The sequence below is a fragment of the Antennarius striatus genome, chromosome 11, assembly GCF_040054535.1.
Source record: "Antennarius striatus isolate MH-2024 chromosome 11, ASM4005453v1, whole genome shotgun sequence".
In the NCBI taxonomy this organism is placed as follows: Eukaryota; Metazoa; Chordata; class Actinopteri; order Lophiiformes; family Antennariidae; genus Antennarius; species Antennarius striatus.
Genome location: NC_090786.1, coordinates 19009895 through 19024172, shown reverse-complemented (window position 1 = coordinate 19024172; position 14278 = coordinate 19009895). Strand labels below are relative to the sequence as shown.

The following is a 14278-nucleotide window of genomic DNA, read 5'->3' as shown; positions in this document are numbered from 1 at the left end:
AGCACTAAAGTGCTTCAGAAGAAAGAAGATTTTGTGCAAAAAAACTTCAATCACATTCAGAACATTTTACAATTTTCCATTAGATGAAACTTCAAAAACTCTAAACACCAATAAATAAAAGGAAACACAATTTAAAAATTAATGCATTTTATCAGGAAGTTTGCAAAAGTGAGGTGATTAGGGTGATTGAGGATAGGGAAGGAAGTGTATTGACAGGTGTCAGTCGTGTAATGAGAAAATGGAAAGAGTACTTTGAAGAGCTGATGAACAAGGAAAATGAGAGAGAACAAAGCCTAGAAGAGGTGGCTGTTGTGGACTGGGAAGTAGCAAAGATTAGTCAGGATGAAGTGAGGAGGGCATTGAAAAGGAAGAAGAGGGGAAAGGCACTCGGTCCTGTGGAGGTATGGAAGTGTCTAGGAAAAGTGGCAGTGGAGTTTCTGACTGGGTTGTTAAATAGGATCTTAGATAGTGAGAAGATGCCTGAGGAATGGAGGAGAAGTGTGCTGGTGCCCATTTTTAAGAATAAAGGAGATGTGCAGAGTTGTGACAAATATAAAGGAATAAAGCTGATGAGCACAACGAAGTTATGGAAAGAGTAGTTGAAGCTAGACTAAGGGCAGAAGTGAACATTTGTGAGCACCACGTTGTTGTTTTTTTGTTTCATGCCAAAAAAGAGTACCACAGATGCAGTATTTGCTTTGAGGATGTTGATAGAGGAGTATAGAGAAGGCCAGAGGGAGCTGCATTGTGTTTTTGTAGATCTACTAGATGGTGATCTCTAAAGGAAAAAACCGAAGGGAAAAGAAGAAGACCCTGACCTACTGGCATAGGTCAAAGATCAAAGCTAGATCTACGGTCTTTGTCACACTGGCCTTCTCCTTTGTCTTTCTATCTTATCCAGTTCCTGAGTGTACAAAAGTTAAAATTTGACCTTGACACTTTTTTCTCAAGGTCAAGGTCATCATCTCATTTTCTTTCCCTTTGCCGCCCAAGTAATGTGCTTTTTGTTTCATCTTTTTGTCTGCAATGGTTGCGAAGATATTAGGTGAACTAATGGACGAACGGACGGATGGACGGATGGACGGGATGTAATTAACTGAGTAATACAAAATACGAGTAATATAAGATTTGATCACAATAAAACTAAATCAAAATATAAAAAATAACAAATCTGGAGGAAGCAATTCAGGAGGGGTCTAAACCATGTGTCGTATGTCTTAGTCTAAATCAAGCCTGTTCTGGCTTCATATTTAGTGCATTGACATGGAAGTTGTTGACTTTTGTCTGCTTTTGGGTTAGCAGTAACGGATGTGTTTTGCCCTCATTTAAATGTAGGTCTATACTGGGCACTTTTAACGACTGCAAATGTCTCTATTTGAGATGATATTCAGGGGTTGAAAATCATGAAACTACAGTATTCATTAAAAGTTGCATTATTGATTGAATATGGAAAAAATAAACGTTTAATGAGCTACAGAAACTATTCTTGGTTGTTGGAAACAGATGTTGAATGAATTTGTTCCAACTTTCTGCTGTCAAAAGTCTTTCATTGTCATCGCTAGAAATAAACCTAAATCAGAAAACAAGGTTTTTATAACCTTTTATTTTCCATTTCAAGGTATGAACTCCTATCACTAACTTCATGAAAAAGGACATTGAGGTCAAACATAAAAATTTCTTTTTTTTTTTACCTATCACTGTGTCTCATTTACATACAGTACAGCTGACTTGTCTTATGTTGTTTGTTTCTGCAGGGCTAATCCAGTGTGGTTGGACCCGTTCTGTCGTAACCTGGAGTTGGCTACTCAGGCCAACCATGAGGATGACCTTCCTGAGAACTTAAGTGACATAACTGACCTGTGGAACAGTCCTGCTCGCACCCACGTCAGTGCCAACATCAATCTGACTTCATCTATGTTTCACAATGATCCTCCAAGGAGAAGCTTAATAGAATTTTTTACACCAGGATTTAATGCTGGGAAGTAGAGAGTGAACCATGTCTCTGAGGATTACATGTATTAATATCTTTCACCAAATCACTGCACCGTAAGTAAACAGCAGGAACAACTAATTCTTTTTATGTTATAAACTGTTTCATCCCCTCAGGGCACTTTTGGTCGAGAGCCTCAAGCAAAGCCTGAGGATGATCGCTATTTGAGAGCAGCCATTCAGGAGTACGACAACATTGCGAAACTGGGACAGATCATGAGGGAGGGTCCAATCAAGGTGAGATGCCTGATGTATGAGTAGCTGAGATGGCATCCACACATAAACACATCCAATCTGAAAAGCATTTGTGCTACTCGTTACATACTTCATCCTTCGATCCTTCCCAAACTTCAGAATGAGGTCTGCAGTCTGTCCAAAGAAGTACAAACACAAAAAGGACAGCTGAGGACTTGAGATCCAGCAATTTAGATATAGGGATAGTGGGACAATTCCCATTTATAATTACAGTGAGAATGTGTGAGGTGGATTGTGTTACAGACTGTTTGATCCTACCTGCCATTCTGTCAGGGTTCCCTGCTCAATGTGGTCCTGGACGACTACCTCAGACTAAAAAACCTCTTTGCTGCTCGACTCATCACTATATCGACTGGCCAAGGAGATCACTCATCAATCACTGAGGTGGGCTCAGGAAAAACCGAAGCTCTCTGCTCGCCTGCTGCTGTGCTCCCCCTACTTGACTCTGCTGGAGACGGGTCTCCATTCTCCTGTTGTGTCTGCTGCTCTGACATTCTGATATTCAGTGTTTCTGCTATCACTGTTCCCTTAAATTTGACCATGACTCAAATAAAGTCTGAATTGATTTTGTAATAGTTCAGCTGACGATGGAGGTGAACACGTTACCTTAAACTAATACTAATGGATAATTGGAAATAAATAAGTGCAATTTGTACGGTTGTGTATTGCTATGATGTGAAAAGTCCCATCAGTGCAATTCTCCAAAACAATTAAACGTTCTGAATTCATTCTAGGTGTTTAAACTAAATAATATTGAACTATTATCAGCTGATCTGTTGTCTCTGTTTCCGGGTTCTCGTATTTTGCTCCAAATGATTGACTCATTTCTATCTCGCAGCTTGTCTCTCCATTCGTTTCCCTTCTTTCCAGATCCTGAAAGCAATCACTTACATGGCTTTAATGTTACTACTTAACTGATGTTTTTCAAATTATGTCGGCAGCTTCATTCGTTCTCATCTCTTCATTCTTCCTTCTCTCCAGTTGATCCAGAGCGATCTGGATGAAGAGGAAGACGAGCGTCTGGGCATGGGCGGAGGTCGAGGCACTCTGCGCTTCAAGCACAAGCTTCCTGTAGAGTTGAAGGGCCCCGAGGGCGTACATGTGGTACACGGCAGTACAGGTACCCTCCTGACCTCTGACCTCAACAGCCTGCCAGAGGATGACCAGCGGGCCTTGGCACGGTCTCTGGAGGCACTGAATGCAGACGGGGGGCTTTATTCTGAGCGTAATGCCCGCACTGAGTCAGCAAAGTCTACCCCGATGCACCGTCACAAGGATGGGGACAACCTGTCAGACAGTCCTCTAGAGATCACAGAATTATGACTAGCCGAGGCCTCGCTGGTCTGAGCATAAACATGACTCGTGTGTGTCCTTGTGCCTCCACGTTGCCCCCTGACATGGTTGGAGAAGACTGGAGGAGTGTGTGTAGTCTAGGGAGCTCCATCTTTCAACCTCAGCACATCAATGAGAGAGACTGCTGGAGGACTTCCTCGCTATTGAGTTGGTTTGAGTTGATCTTGTCTTGGGTATCTCACATTAAGTGCTTCAAGAGAAGGAAACACGGTATCATGGACTTTCATCCGAAGAGCTGAGTGGAAAAGAGAGACTGAGCCTCCCCGTGGGAGAAGCTTATAGTTGTCTATAAGACCTTATAACCATCAAAAGGTGCCTCATTCACACTAGTCCTTTTGAAGTCATACTTGGACTGCATACACTCACACAAACACAAATACACACACAAAAACTGACAGTCACTCTAAGACCAGCAGATGGCCATTAATGGGACATTGATAAAATTACACAAATTAGTGATAGTCATGTTCTGATATTGATTTGTTTTTTACCAAGACAATGCAGTGAGTGTTGACAGAGTGAAGATGGAACAATATGAGTCTCTGTCAGATGTCATTAAATTTTGCTCCTTTGAAATTTTGGGCATTTGAGATGAGAAAACTTCAAATATTTTCCCCAGTGATGATTACGGTGCAGTTTTCTCCAGCATCAAGCGCACATTGAGCTTTCACTAGTGAGCAGTTGTGAGAGTACTGATGAAAGAGCTTCTCTGGAATCCATGGTAAAAAAAAAACCCCACAAAACATTCCTCTTTTTCAGGAAGACTAAAAACAAACTAACCCTGGTTCAGTTTTGATGGACTTATCCGTTGAGTGGAAGAAGATTTCTTTGTTACCAAATGACTGTCAAATATTAAAGACAAAGGATGAATGCTTTGAGAGTGGAGACATGTGAAGGAAAAAAAACTTTGGGATATGTGATATTGAAGAAAGACTGAGATGAGGTGAATATGAATTATTAATTTTTTAATGAGTGAAGATGGCATTGTGCTCACAAGGATTTTACACTGCCACTCGAGGGATTGCAAGAGTTATGCTCAGATACGAGCAAAGTTTGCTTTATTTTTTTATTTTAAAGAAAGTGTGATGGGATTAAAAGATATTTTTGAGGAAAATTCTGGTTTACCAAAATAATTAAGGGATTGTTTTGGATGTTTGGAGTATGTGTATATTATGCTAAGGTGACATGTCATTCTGTTTTCCTTTCTATGACCTGTGATGCTGTTTCTGATGTGTGGTGTGTTTTTAACATTCATTTTTATACCCCATTTTGTAAGTTTTTATTTATTTGTCATTGCTGTCACCAGTCCTGATAAATGTGTTGAGAAATGTTGGATGATCTATGATAATAAAGAAATATGCAATAGTCTTTTACCTCTATCAGTGGATGGTGTGGGAGCATGGTAAAGAGCAGAATGGCTCACCTGAGTGTCATGGTTGAATTTTGTAGTCAGCATATTTTGAACAAACACAACATTATGTGTCGGGCCTTTAGTACCAAAAGTATGGGTGTCTATGAGTCATGACCCTACACGCAGCAGAAATACAAATGTCTAAAAAGACTTTTTTTCCAACTAATTGACCTTGAAGTAAAGCATTATAGACTTATCCTTCTCACACAATAGGTTTACTCCACTCAAGCTAGCACTCAAATGTCTTTATATCCCCTCATGGAGATAATCCATCCACATACTGTATAAGTAGCGCATCAAAGTATTGATCAACATGATTACTGTGCCAGTGTGTGTAAGTTTTATAACAGAATGTCCATCTGACTGGCTGCCCATAAACTGAATGTTCATCAATAATTCTTAATCCATCTTCAATGTAACAATAATTTTTTTTTTTTTTTTTTAATATACTGGTTTGATCCCCGAAGGGAAATTAAGAAAGCACACTCTAGCTACTGATTACAAACGCATGCATACATATTTGTGAGTACAGGCCCCTGTATCACACACACACACACAAAGGGGCCTGTAGGCATGCAGGGGAGGTAGAGTGGCAGGCAGCTCCTACTTGGTGCGCCTCAAATGAGCAATTTGTAAAGGGGACGGCACCTTGCTCAAGGGTGCCTCGGCAGTGCTCCGGAGATGAGCTGACACCTCCCACTGTTAGCTCACCTCCGGGTATTTTTGGGGGGGCGGGAGTGGGAATCGAACCGCCGATCTTAAATCATAGGACGACCCGCTCTACCGCCCGCTTTACCACTGAGCCACTGCCGCCCTTGTAATTAATCAATTACAATTGTAATTAATGTAATTAATCAATTACAATTAATCAATTAATCAAATGTAATTAGATCAATTCTAAATTTCCCGGTTCAAATGCATTATGCACATCAAAAAAGGCATGGGAAATAAAAAATTCTAAATTAAATTTGGTGAATTTCAAACTGGAAAACAGAAAATGTAATACATAGAAAATGTTTTTCAATGTGGACAACTTGAATTTAAAACAGGATGTGTCTTTTACGACAACTTATAGACCAGTTTAGAAGGGAAACGCTAAGAGGGTAACTGTTTTTTAAATGTTGTGTGTTCAGACTGTTACAAGCCCCACTTAAGAGTCTCAGCACAATCCAATCACAATGTATTTTGTGGTCCCGCCAGAATAGACCAATTCTGCAGTTTTTATGGCTGTAGCCGAAACACCTCACAAATTCATTTATATCCAGTATCTTTGCTCGTCTCGAATCTAAGCCCACAGCCTCGAGTTGACTCAAGCTGTTGTCTTCCATTATTGTCAGGTGAGTTTTAACAAGACGAAGGGCTGAAAGGTTGCCTCACCCAAAGCACTGCTGATGTATTTTACAAATGGAATCCTAGAAAGCCTAAAACGCTCATGAAATACAGCATCGGATGACAAGTCACACCTGCTCCTCCTCCTAAAGGTCTTTGATTTCATTAGCATTTATACTGAAAACTTTATTCCAGGATTATAAATAATATAATAAAGGTCATAGCTCATTGATGGAGTGTTTTATTATTTAGGCTATTATACTCTTTATATATCATTAATGTTTCTTTTGGGAAATGACAAGATTGGTCACAATGCTTCTGTGAGACAATACATCAATCAGTCAACAGGAGTAGTTATGTCAGGTCTGTGTAAATCTACTGACTGAATGTCAGTCAATTTAGTTTATTCCATTTACAACATGCGTATGAGCAGATCTTATTGGAGCACAATTATTTGACAACTGCATAAGATTCACTTCTCTGGATGTGAGAATGTACTGTACAGCAAAATAAATTTGTCTCTTTGAGGGGAAAGAAGTCCTGCTATGTCTAACTTCCCACCACTGTCCATATGTTAACTTTAGTGTCTTGTTGCATGTTGCTGTTCCAATAATGTAGCATTTAGTTCTGTTTCCTGTGCTGGTGTGAAGCTTGCCTGGCTTCTCCTCCGTACTGTTCTGTCTCCTACTCTGGAGAAGAATTAAGGTCACATGGAAAGGCTTTGTTTTTAAAGTCAAAGCGTGACAGAATGTGCTACATAATAAATGTCACGCTGAATTCATTTCTATCATACTTTTGCAACCATTCATTTAATTTTCTGACTGATGCTTGTGGCAAGAAATGTTATTTTATAAATGAGTGGTTAAAGATTTTGAATGACTGTCAAGGCAAAACTGAGGATAAACACCACTGACCTGCAAAGTGCTGAACAACAATGTGAAGTTCAGCGACAGCGTCAGGTCATTGCTCTCTAACCTGTGGGATTAAAACTCATCATGAAGTTCATCGTGGGATGGAAACACAAGTCACATCGGATTTACTGCATCCAAACCTCTGGCATGTTCATTTTGCATCAGAATGACCAACCCTCACTGATATTACAGACCGAGTCTGAGACCTGGGGTGAACTGATCGGTCCCAATTTGCCCGTACCTGTGAGTGTGTGCAAGTGGTTGTTTCGTGTGGCTCTGGAGTGCACCGACAACGCACCCAGAGTGTCCTTCGCCTCTCGCCTGTAGACCACTGACATAATCTCCAGCAACCCCCGTGACCCACAAAAGCGGAAGAAGCGGCTGAAAAAATGGATGGATGGATAAACTGCTTGTACAGTAATCCCTCATTACTCGCGATCAATGCGTTTCACAAATTACCTGTACCGTGAGTCTGCACGCACAGCGATGTGGTCAGCCATTAGCATGCGCTATCACGTGACCGCCTCCCAAAAATCTGCGATGTAATTAAGCCGCTCAATTTGAAGCGCGAATAATTGAGGGATTACTGTAATTCACTTCAACTGAGGAGAAGACAGTTTGTAAATTGCACCATCTAGTGGTTGCTCAACATAAACATAATGAAAGACGTTTCCACACACCACTTCATCCATCTGTTTATTATTACCAGGTTACATAGAAAAGCTTTCATCATTAATAGATGAAGAGGGCTCATCTGCTTGTGGCACTGCTGGATGTAGTAGCGCTGGTAGATGGCATCTTCTTCAGCGTCCTGTTCAACTGTAGAAAGACAGGCAATTTTATTTAGCACACAAGGTACATGTGAGATTAGCATGGTAGAATGTCAAGAAGATCAGCATCAGTAACATATTTTCAAATGAGAAGCTGTAAGATAAAAAGAACACTTTCTTTAACCCTTAAAACTCTTTGGCTACGTTGACAGAGGCATGATGAATCACCACTCACCTCCTCAAACTTGTGGATCTGCCTGATGAAAAAGTCTCCGTACCGACGAGCAACTTTAGTGTCGGCGATGTGGATCATGTCCTGTGGAAGTTTTAAGAACACAGAGGTCTCACTTTGTCCAAAATCTGACATCCCTCCTGAGTGATCAAATGGATCGTTCTAAGAACAGGTGTGGATGTATTGTTTGTTTTGAACCAAAAAGTAACCATTAAAATGACCCGATTCCATAAAATAAACATACAAAGTTGACAGTTGTTGAACCAGGATAAAGGTATTTAAAAGCCAGATTAAACTCAATCATTGGTGTCTTCCAAAAAACTCATTTGTAATTAATGCAACATGTTTGCATCTGACTGTGTCTAAGTGATCTGACTGTGTCTAAGTGTCTCAATTTTATTAGCTGTGTCAACTGTGATCAAACTGAAGGTGCATTCTATTTTCCCCTCCATCTCCATGGAACAACACGTAAAGCAACGTGAAGACTTGAGCTCATTTAATAGATTCCACCATACCTTGTCAATGTAAAAGTCGACCTCGGAAGCAGACTGGAACTCCCCGTCCAGAGCAGAGATTCCGCTGGTCCACACCAGGTTCTTCATCTTGTGTTTGAAGACGAGAAGCTGAATGCGGAACTCTTGCTCACTCATGTCCAAGAATCCTGCCAGTTTGGCTACAGGCATGGTGGTGTAGAGCTTCAGGAAACTAAAAACACACACCGTGACTCAGATGACAAGTACAGATGCCCTGAAGGCACACCTGACTGAACAAACATTTTTCAAGGGCCAGATGGTTGGAAAAAACAATAAAAACAAACACAAATAAATAAAAATGACAAATGTTTGGCAAAAGGTCCTCTAACTATTCCACACAACCTGACATGGTCTACCTGCGAATCGTGGAAAGCTGGGCTTGCTGTTGCACCTCTTCGGCAAAAACCTTCAGCTGCTGCTGGAACGGCTCTTTGTGGTAGTTGGGATGGACATTGTCGTAGTTTGGCACCACCGGGGACAAGAACTTGGGGCAGGCAAAGCTGAACAGCTCCTCAAACACCTGCAGGTCTCTGAGATGAACGAGGGAACATGTGTATCCGTAAAGGCGAGTTTCTCATGTATAAACTGCAATAATTTGCTGAAGACAGACACCCAAACTGAGGAGTTTCTTTTGTTACCCTTTCTGCATTCGCAGCATCTTATCCCCGTACTTCTCCCTCAGCTGGGTGTGAATGCTCTCGTCGATGCGCATCGGGTACATGGTGAGGGCGATGGCCAGCAGGCCATGCATCTGCTCATTTTGTTTGTTGATCTAAAATAATACATCATGCTACTGTTACACAAGCACACTCAAATGAACATAAGCATATTCTGACCTGGTTGCAGAAGCAAGACTGACCATCTCGTATTTATATGTAGACCTCTGGAACATGTTTCTGGTCCTCTGGATGTACAGAAGGATGTTGGCAAAGACTCGAATGGCATCCTGGTAGCGCCTCATCATTAAGTAGGCAAAGCCCACATAGTAGTAGGTGGTGATCTGGCACTCAGGTACACGAGAGTACATACTCTGAAAAACGGAAAGTAAAGTTACAAAGGTGTGCACTAGACTGAACAAAATGTATGGAGGTCCAAAAGTATACAGGAAATCAGAATAATTTGAGAGCTAGGCACTTTCAGTCACATGAGCATAGACGCTGGCGGCCTACCTCTGTTGCTGCCTGCTGTAAGATGTTACCTTCTTGTTGAGCTCGATGTTCTCCAGGACCTTGATGGCCTGGTAGTAATCCCCCAGCAGTGAATGAAGCCTCAGGAGCCCCACTAGGCTAAAGTAACCTAACATCTTGTACAGAGAGTGGCGACCGTATTCTCCAGCCACGCTCTCTGGATCTCCTGCAAGGCACCAAATAAAAGAACTTTTTAGCCATATCAACCAAACAGATATCATCTAAACACTGCAGTTATTTTTATCACAAGAAAACAACAAACTACTAAAATACAGTAATCACTGGTTAAACGCGGTTAATGCGTTCAAGGACCACCTGCGGAAAATGAAATTCTGCGATATAGTGACAAACTATTTATTTTATTATTTATGGTAATTCAAACGTTTATGAACACTCCCCATACTAATATTAATACACCCTATATCTGTATTACCTTTTACCATACTCTTATAGACTGTTTAATAGAGTTTTGTATTAAAGAAAAGTGTATTTTATCAAGTCTAAAGACATTATTGATTTGCATAATCCAAGATTTTCTACAAAATTTGCTTTTACTCTAAAATCCGTCCCCAAAGCACTCCACCATACCTCCGCTGGTGTAAACTTCAAGCTGACGGTTAATATTGCTCTTGTCCACCAGGGAATGGAGAACATTTAAGACGCTGTGGACATTCCAGATCTTTGGGTTGCTCCTCAGGAATTCAATCTCCTCTTCTGACTTCTTGGCCGTTTTACAGCGATACTGACTGAAGGACTGGAACTAAAAGAAAACAGTCATTCTCACATATGTATACTAAAGAAACATAAACATACGTTATTTAGCTGTTATGTAGGAGCAACATGGCCGTAGTTATTCATACTGGTAAGTCAAAGTACTGTTAAGCATAAATCCTCACTGGAAACTACAAACTAAGTCAGTGGTGGTCTGGCAGTAAGTCTACCTGATAGATGAACTCGTCAATGATGTCCCACAGCCATTGGTTAGGCAGCTCCAGGGGGGCGGGGCCATCAGCATCTGTGTACAATCACAAAATGTTTCAAATGACTTAACCGTTTAAACACTGGAACAGTGTGCACTCTGACTTCCTGCCAGAGTCCACCTGAGCATATTTTAGTCAGATATAAATGTTGACTCGGTGAAAACTAAAAGGACATTAAACTAAAGAACATTGTGTTTACTTACTGAGAATGTAGTTGAAGAGGTTGCAGTAATTATAATATGATTCAAACCTCTGCTCTAGAGTTGGTCCACCCTGATTATCAAGCAAACAACACTTATAAGATATTATAGATATTACAGATTCCTCTGTGATGAGGAGATGGATCTCATCTTGAGCAGATACTCACGCTGACTTTAGCATAGATGTGTCTGTAATACAGCTCCTTATACAGAATGAGGAACACAGCATCTGCAGAACATAATAAGCAAATGATGCCCTGAACACATTTAAAGCGTAACAGAGGCTGTAAATGAAACCTGAGATAAACACACCAAAACACATATCATAACCACGTCTCTATCATGTCCTTTTAAGTACCAGGACAATTCTGAGAGCTTTTAACAATCAATTATAGTGTAAGAATTATTATATTCTACAACAAACAAATCAAGAGTGAAAAACATTCTACAATAAGATAAAAAACGGGGCCACAGAAGGACAGATGATACACTCACCGTTACCAACAAGTGATGCTATGGTCTCAGCCTCAGGCCAAGGGGACGTCTTGAAGAAACGGTCTGTCAACTTATTCCAGCTGAAAGGGAACAGGAACAGTGATATTCATCTTTCACATACGCACAACTCTAATGCCTCCTATGTATCAGGATCACTTCTAAAGGTAGGCCGACTGTACAGGTTATGAGGTTTCACCAAGTTTCTGCCAAATCGTAATCTATTCAGTTTCATCATTGAACATTTTTAGACACAGATCAAGGTTTTTCACTGTCACAACCTGGCAGGGTTTCCTGAAACTCACACACACCTATTAGAAAAGTGACAGGTTTTCATTTCTTTAACTCTTAACAAATTTGACCATGTTAGTGGTGATACTTGAAGACAACTCACACCACATACAGCAGAACATCACTTGTCATTAATATTCTGTAAATATCAGATATTTGATAATTTATTTAACTGCATTAGGTTCGTGGTTTTATGGCGCATTTGTTGTTTTTATCTAGTTACTGTGCAGTACTTTGGAAACCTTGTATTTATTTAAATTGTGCTATATAAATAAAGTGGATTGGATTGGATTGAAATAAAAACAATTCCACTATCCCTCAACATATATACATTTAGGAGCTTTCCCTGGCTCATATCTATTTAGGGATATTTTCAAAACCATCAATGATGTGACTTTTGTTGCTTCAGATTCCTAATTCAAAGAATACCTCAGTAAAGATACACGATTCATTACCTATGAGATCAGCTGTCACCTGCAATGAATGTTTGTTTTTTTGCCCTACTGTCTCTTGTCACACACAAACTACCTTAAGGATTTTCATGAAATGTTGTGAAGGTTCAGTGCATGTCATCAGATCAGGGCAAAACCAGTCAAATTTTGAAGCATGTCCAGATAGATCTGCAAAGTCAGGAGTCTTTTCACATCCATTTTTCAGGATCTAGCTTTACTCAGCATTGTTGCCTGTTATTCACAGACTACTACTATTTTTGATACATACAAACATATTTTCTTTAGACCAGTGTAAGCAGCAAAGCTCACAGTTAAGCTTAACTTTTCAATTCTGACTTGGGACACGTTATATGGTTCCAAATTACATGTGGATCAGATTCCTGCAGCAGTATGCACAATCAGATCAGATTTCATGTGTCTTCCATACTACTGATAATTCTCACATCAATTTTTTGTTATTAATGTTGAAGACTGTAAAGTCGAATAAGAAGAATGGATGCCCTTAGCCCAATAATGTGATCAATCATCATCACACTACTGCTAGTACAACTATGTAAAAACTTGTAAAGCCTTATTTAGTTTGTGTGTGTGTGTGTGTGTGTGTGTGTGTGTGTGTGTGTGTGTGTGTGTGTGTGTGTGTGTGTGTGTACATGCAGTATATATTGATGTAATAAACTGTAAGATCATCCATCCCCATCATGGTTCTTTACCTGTTCTCATACACATCCTGGATCTCATAGATCTTCTGCTCAATGCTCTCGCTGGACACACGATTGGCCTGGAGCTCATACACCTTCTGGTCAATCAGGTCTGAGATTGTTTTGTGGAAATACTGCAAGAAGTTCTTGATCACCTCTGGGATAACGTGGTAGGTCTGCTGCTCATACTGCCTTTCATAGGCCAGATCTGCTTTGGGGTCACCTGCCAAGAGATGACAGAAAAAAACTCACCAAGTAATACCACCATAAATGCACAGCTTTTGATTTACACTCAATGAGTTACAGAGTCTGTATACACAATAGGTGTGATCTCATACGTTTGGATGTTTATGGATTATTTGTTGTGTTTATACTAACCTGTGTGCAGGTCGTAGTCGTTTGGATACGTGTACGGATCATACTGGAAGGAAAACGACAAACAATCGTTATTCATGCATCGTTGAGTATGAAACATGGGACCACCGTTAACGGTGTAGTACTTTGGCTTTCTCGTTATTATCTATCTCCAAAGTCACATAACGCTACACAACGCGTCACACAATGTGGCTACAACTGCATTATTTATTTCATCCCTTTTGCCACTAGAGTAATTTTCAGGAGACAAGGTTGCAGCAATAACATATTACTCGTTGCCTCGTATGCCGGTGGAGCTAGGAAATTAGCAAGCTAAAGCTATCTCAGCATGTCATTACGTTATTATCATGATTTAGTAAAATATCAGGAACAAGAACGTTTACTGACATCCTCTTCGTCGTGGTATGACATGACGCTCGTTATTAGTCCAAGTTCGCTGGCTGCTCGAGTGAAAAACGTAGACGTGTGGTTGATTTGCTAAAGCCGAAAAAACACGCAGCTGCTGCGTAAGACAGAGAGAGAACGAGAGCTCACCGGAAGCGGAAAAGTGGAGCGATGACCCGGAAGAAAGTAGACGCATTGTGGGAAATCGAGTTTCTACAAAGTATATCGTAATGTGCCTTCAAAATGAACGGTATAAGGAATAATTTTATTTGTATGACGTTGATCTCGTCATGGTACAACCAGTGTAGTGTACTTTTACTTTGCTGTTTTTATAGTACAGTATATATGGATGAAGTCACGATGTGTTGCTTGATAAATTGAGAACAACTGGTCTTTATATTAGGATGTGACTGACTTTTATTTTTTATTTTATATA

The 14278-nt window shown here is 40.3% G+C and overlaps 2 protein-coding genes across 2 annotated transcripts in view; one reads left to right on the top strand and one right to left on the bottom strand.

The window, feature by feature from the left end:
- cdh23 (cadherin-related 23) overlaps positions 1–4921 on the top strand; it is a 208418-nt gene extending 203497 nt beyond the window's left edge. The window contains exons 65-68 of the mRNA XM_068326936.1: positions 1755–1884; positions 2107–2226; positions 2518–2628; positions 3226–4921. Coding sequence (XP_068183037.1) covers positions 1755–1884; positions 2107–2226; positions 2518–2628; positions 3226–3567 — 703 coding nt within the window. The 3' untranslated portion in view covers positions 3568–4921. The remainder of the gene's footprint in view (positions 1–1754; positions 1885–2106; positions 2227–2517; positions 2629–3225) is intronic.
- Positions 4922–7931: 3010 nt separating this feature from the next.
- eif3s6ip (eukaryotic translation initiation factor 3, subunit 6 interacting protein) lies at positions 7932–14003 on the bottom strand. Its single transcript, XM_068327211.1, has 15 exons — positions 13846–14003; positions 13462–13504; positions 13096–13306; positions 11646–11725; positions 11318–11379; positions 11154–11223; positions 10912–10985; positions 10559–10730; positions 9982–10136; positions 9643–9813; positions 9422–9555; positions 9140–9313; positions 8766–8955; positions 8254–8334; positions 7932–8067 (listed from the first exon to the last, which is right to left on the bottom strand). The coding sequence occupies exons 1-15, from the start codon at positions 13867–13869 to the stop codon at positions 7999–8001; spliced, it is 1710 nt and encodes a 569-aa protein (XP_068183312.1). The 5' UTR covers positions 13870–14003; the 3' UTR covers positions 7932–7998.
- Positions 14004–14278: the final 275 nt, after the last annotated feature.

Bases quoted from the DNA above. Each gene is read 5' to 3' on its own strand.
- eif3s6ip (XM_068327211.1), bottom strand. From the start codon at position 13,869: ATGTCATACCACGACGAAGAGGAT. The intron at 13,505-13,845 runs GTCAGTAAACGT...TTTTCCTTCCAG, and splicing joins CATACCACGACGAAGAGGAT to TATGATCCGTACACGTATCC. The intron at 9,556-9,642 runs GTCAGTCTTGCT...GTATTATTTTAG, and splicing joins CTACATATAAATACGAGATG to ATCAACAAACAAAATGAGCA.